At 27.0% G+C, this 1,684-nt stretch overlaps 1 protein-coding gene across 1 annotated transcript; it reads left to right on the top strand.

The window, feature by feature from the left end:
* Positions 1-735: 735 nt before the first annotated feature.
* LOC128290413 (flowering-promoting factor 1-like) lies at positions 736-1,415 on the top strand. The gene has a single exon (XM_053025930.1). It carries the CDS (start codon positions 815-817, stop codon positions 1,118-1,120), a length of 306 nt encoding a protein of 101 aa, XP_052881890.1. The 5' UTR covers positions 736-814; the 3' UTR covers positions 1,121-1,415.
* The last annotated feature ends 269 nt before the right edge of the window (positions 1,416-1,684 follow it).

Genomic DNA, 1,684 nt, shown 5'->3' with positions numbered 1-1,684 from the left:
CATTTTCATCTTTTTAAGAAATATATTTATTTATGAGAGATGCTGATTTTAAATTAGTATTTATTTATGAGTGAGTAGGAATGATTTTTTTTTAAATCGACCACTTTTGATTAATCTGATTCGATTTATTAGAGTTAGATTTTTTTAAAAAAATCGAGTTTAGAGTGAGTTAAATTGAGTGAAAATAAAAAAATAATTGTATCACAATTGGGGTCGAATTTGAGATATATCTGTCACACCTTAAAATATTTTCAAAAATACCTCTGAGATATATATTAAGATTTAACTCTAAACTCCAAAAAAAAAAGTAATATTATTTCTTTCAAAATAAAAAATAAAACAATACTTAGCTACATGAGGAAAAATCTTATTTATTACAAATGTATTATTACAATAGCTAAATATAAAATAAGAAATAATTAGAACAAATTTAAACTTGAAATTAAAAAATTAGTAATAAGTCTTATAAAAAAAGAACTCTTCAAAATAAACAAATATTTTTTCATATACTAAAATTTGCATAAAACTAATACTCTAATCAAACGTAGCATTAAATATGTAATCTTATTTGCTTCAAAATAAAAAATATAATCTATCTCCTCTTTTCCCAAAATCACTTTATATGGCCTAAGCATATTATGTTAATCAAAGATAAGCATATAACTCTAACAATGGCTTAGTTAAAGTATCAATCTTGTCTCTCACTTCTTAACCCCGAAATCATGTATATATATATATATATAAACCCTACAATCCCATATCTCCATGTAACCATCAGCTTTTCTCCTTTTCCTAGGTAAAAAAAGAAGAGAAAATGAGCGGTACTTGGTGTTTCGACAGCAAGAGCGGTGTGGTTCGCCTGGTTGAAAAACCCAAGGGCAAAGTACTTGTATACATTCCTTCTAACGAAGTAATCACTTCTTATGAGATTCTTGAGACTATATTGTTGTCTCTTGGTTGGGAAAGATACTACGGCGGTGAACCTGACCTTTTTCAGTTCCATCAAAGGTCATCCATCCATTTGATCTCTATTCCCAAAGATTTTACCAAATTCAAGTCCATTCACATGTATGACATTGTGATAAAAAATCGTAACATGTTCAGGGTTATTGATAAATGATGTTTTTATTTATACGTCCTGTATCACCACCACCCAGTACTGGTCTTCATCACTATTTTTATATATATATATATATATATGGGGTTTGGTATTTAAAATAAAACTGGGTTTTGGTTTCCTTAAGGAAGATAAGAAGTGCTTTTAAGATCTGTATCATTTTGCTTTGCTTTGCTTTGCTTGCTATAAGTAGCTGTGACTATACACTACATGGCTTAATTTCTCGTCTCATGCATGCTCTTTAATTATTATGACTTATCAATGAAAAATTATATGGTGTTTCTTTGTGTGTTCACAAGATAGGATATTTGAATTTATTGTTATTTTTGTTATATGCAATTTTTAAAATCTTTATTTATTTATTATTTATATTAAAATTTAATCTCGAGAATTATTATTTGTACAAGAAGATAATGTATTCAAGTAATAGATATTAAAATTAATGTTTTGTATATCATATAAATAATGATTATAATATCATAATAAAAATGATCAAATGCATCCATTCGCTATATGTCAACAGCCAAATATTTTCCTTAAAAGTCATAACTCGTGACGTTGCATACG

The sequence above is a fragment of the Gossypium arboreum genome, chromosome 3, assembly GCF_025698485.1.
Source record: "Gossypium arboreum isolate Shixiya-1 chromosome 3, ASM2569848v2, whole genome shotgun sequence".
Taxonomy (NCBI): domain Eukaryota; kingdom Viridiplantae; phylum Streptophyta; class Magnoliopsida; order Malvales; family Malvaceae; genus Gossypium; species Gossypium arboreum.
Note: the sequence above shows the minus strand (reverse complement) of the source record. Positions and strands in the feature narration are given on the sequence as shown.

Coding starts and splice junctions, on each gene's coding strand:
- LOC128290413 (XM_053025930.1), top strand. CDS start 815: ATGAGCGGTACTTGGTGTTTCGACAGCAAGAGCGGTGTGGTTCGCCTG.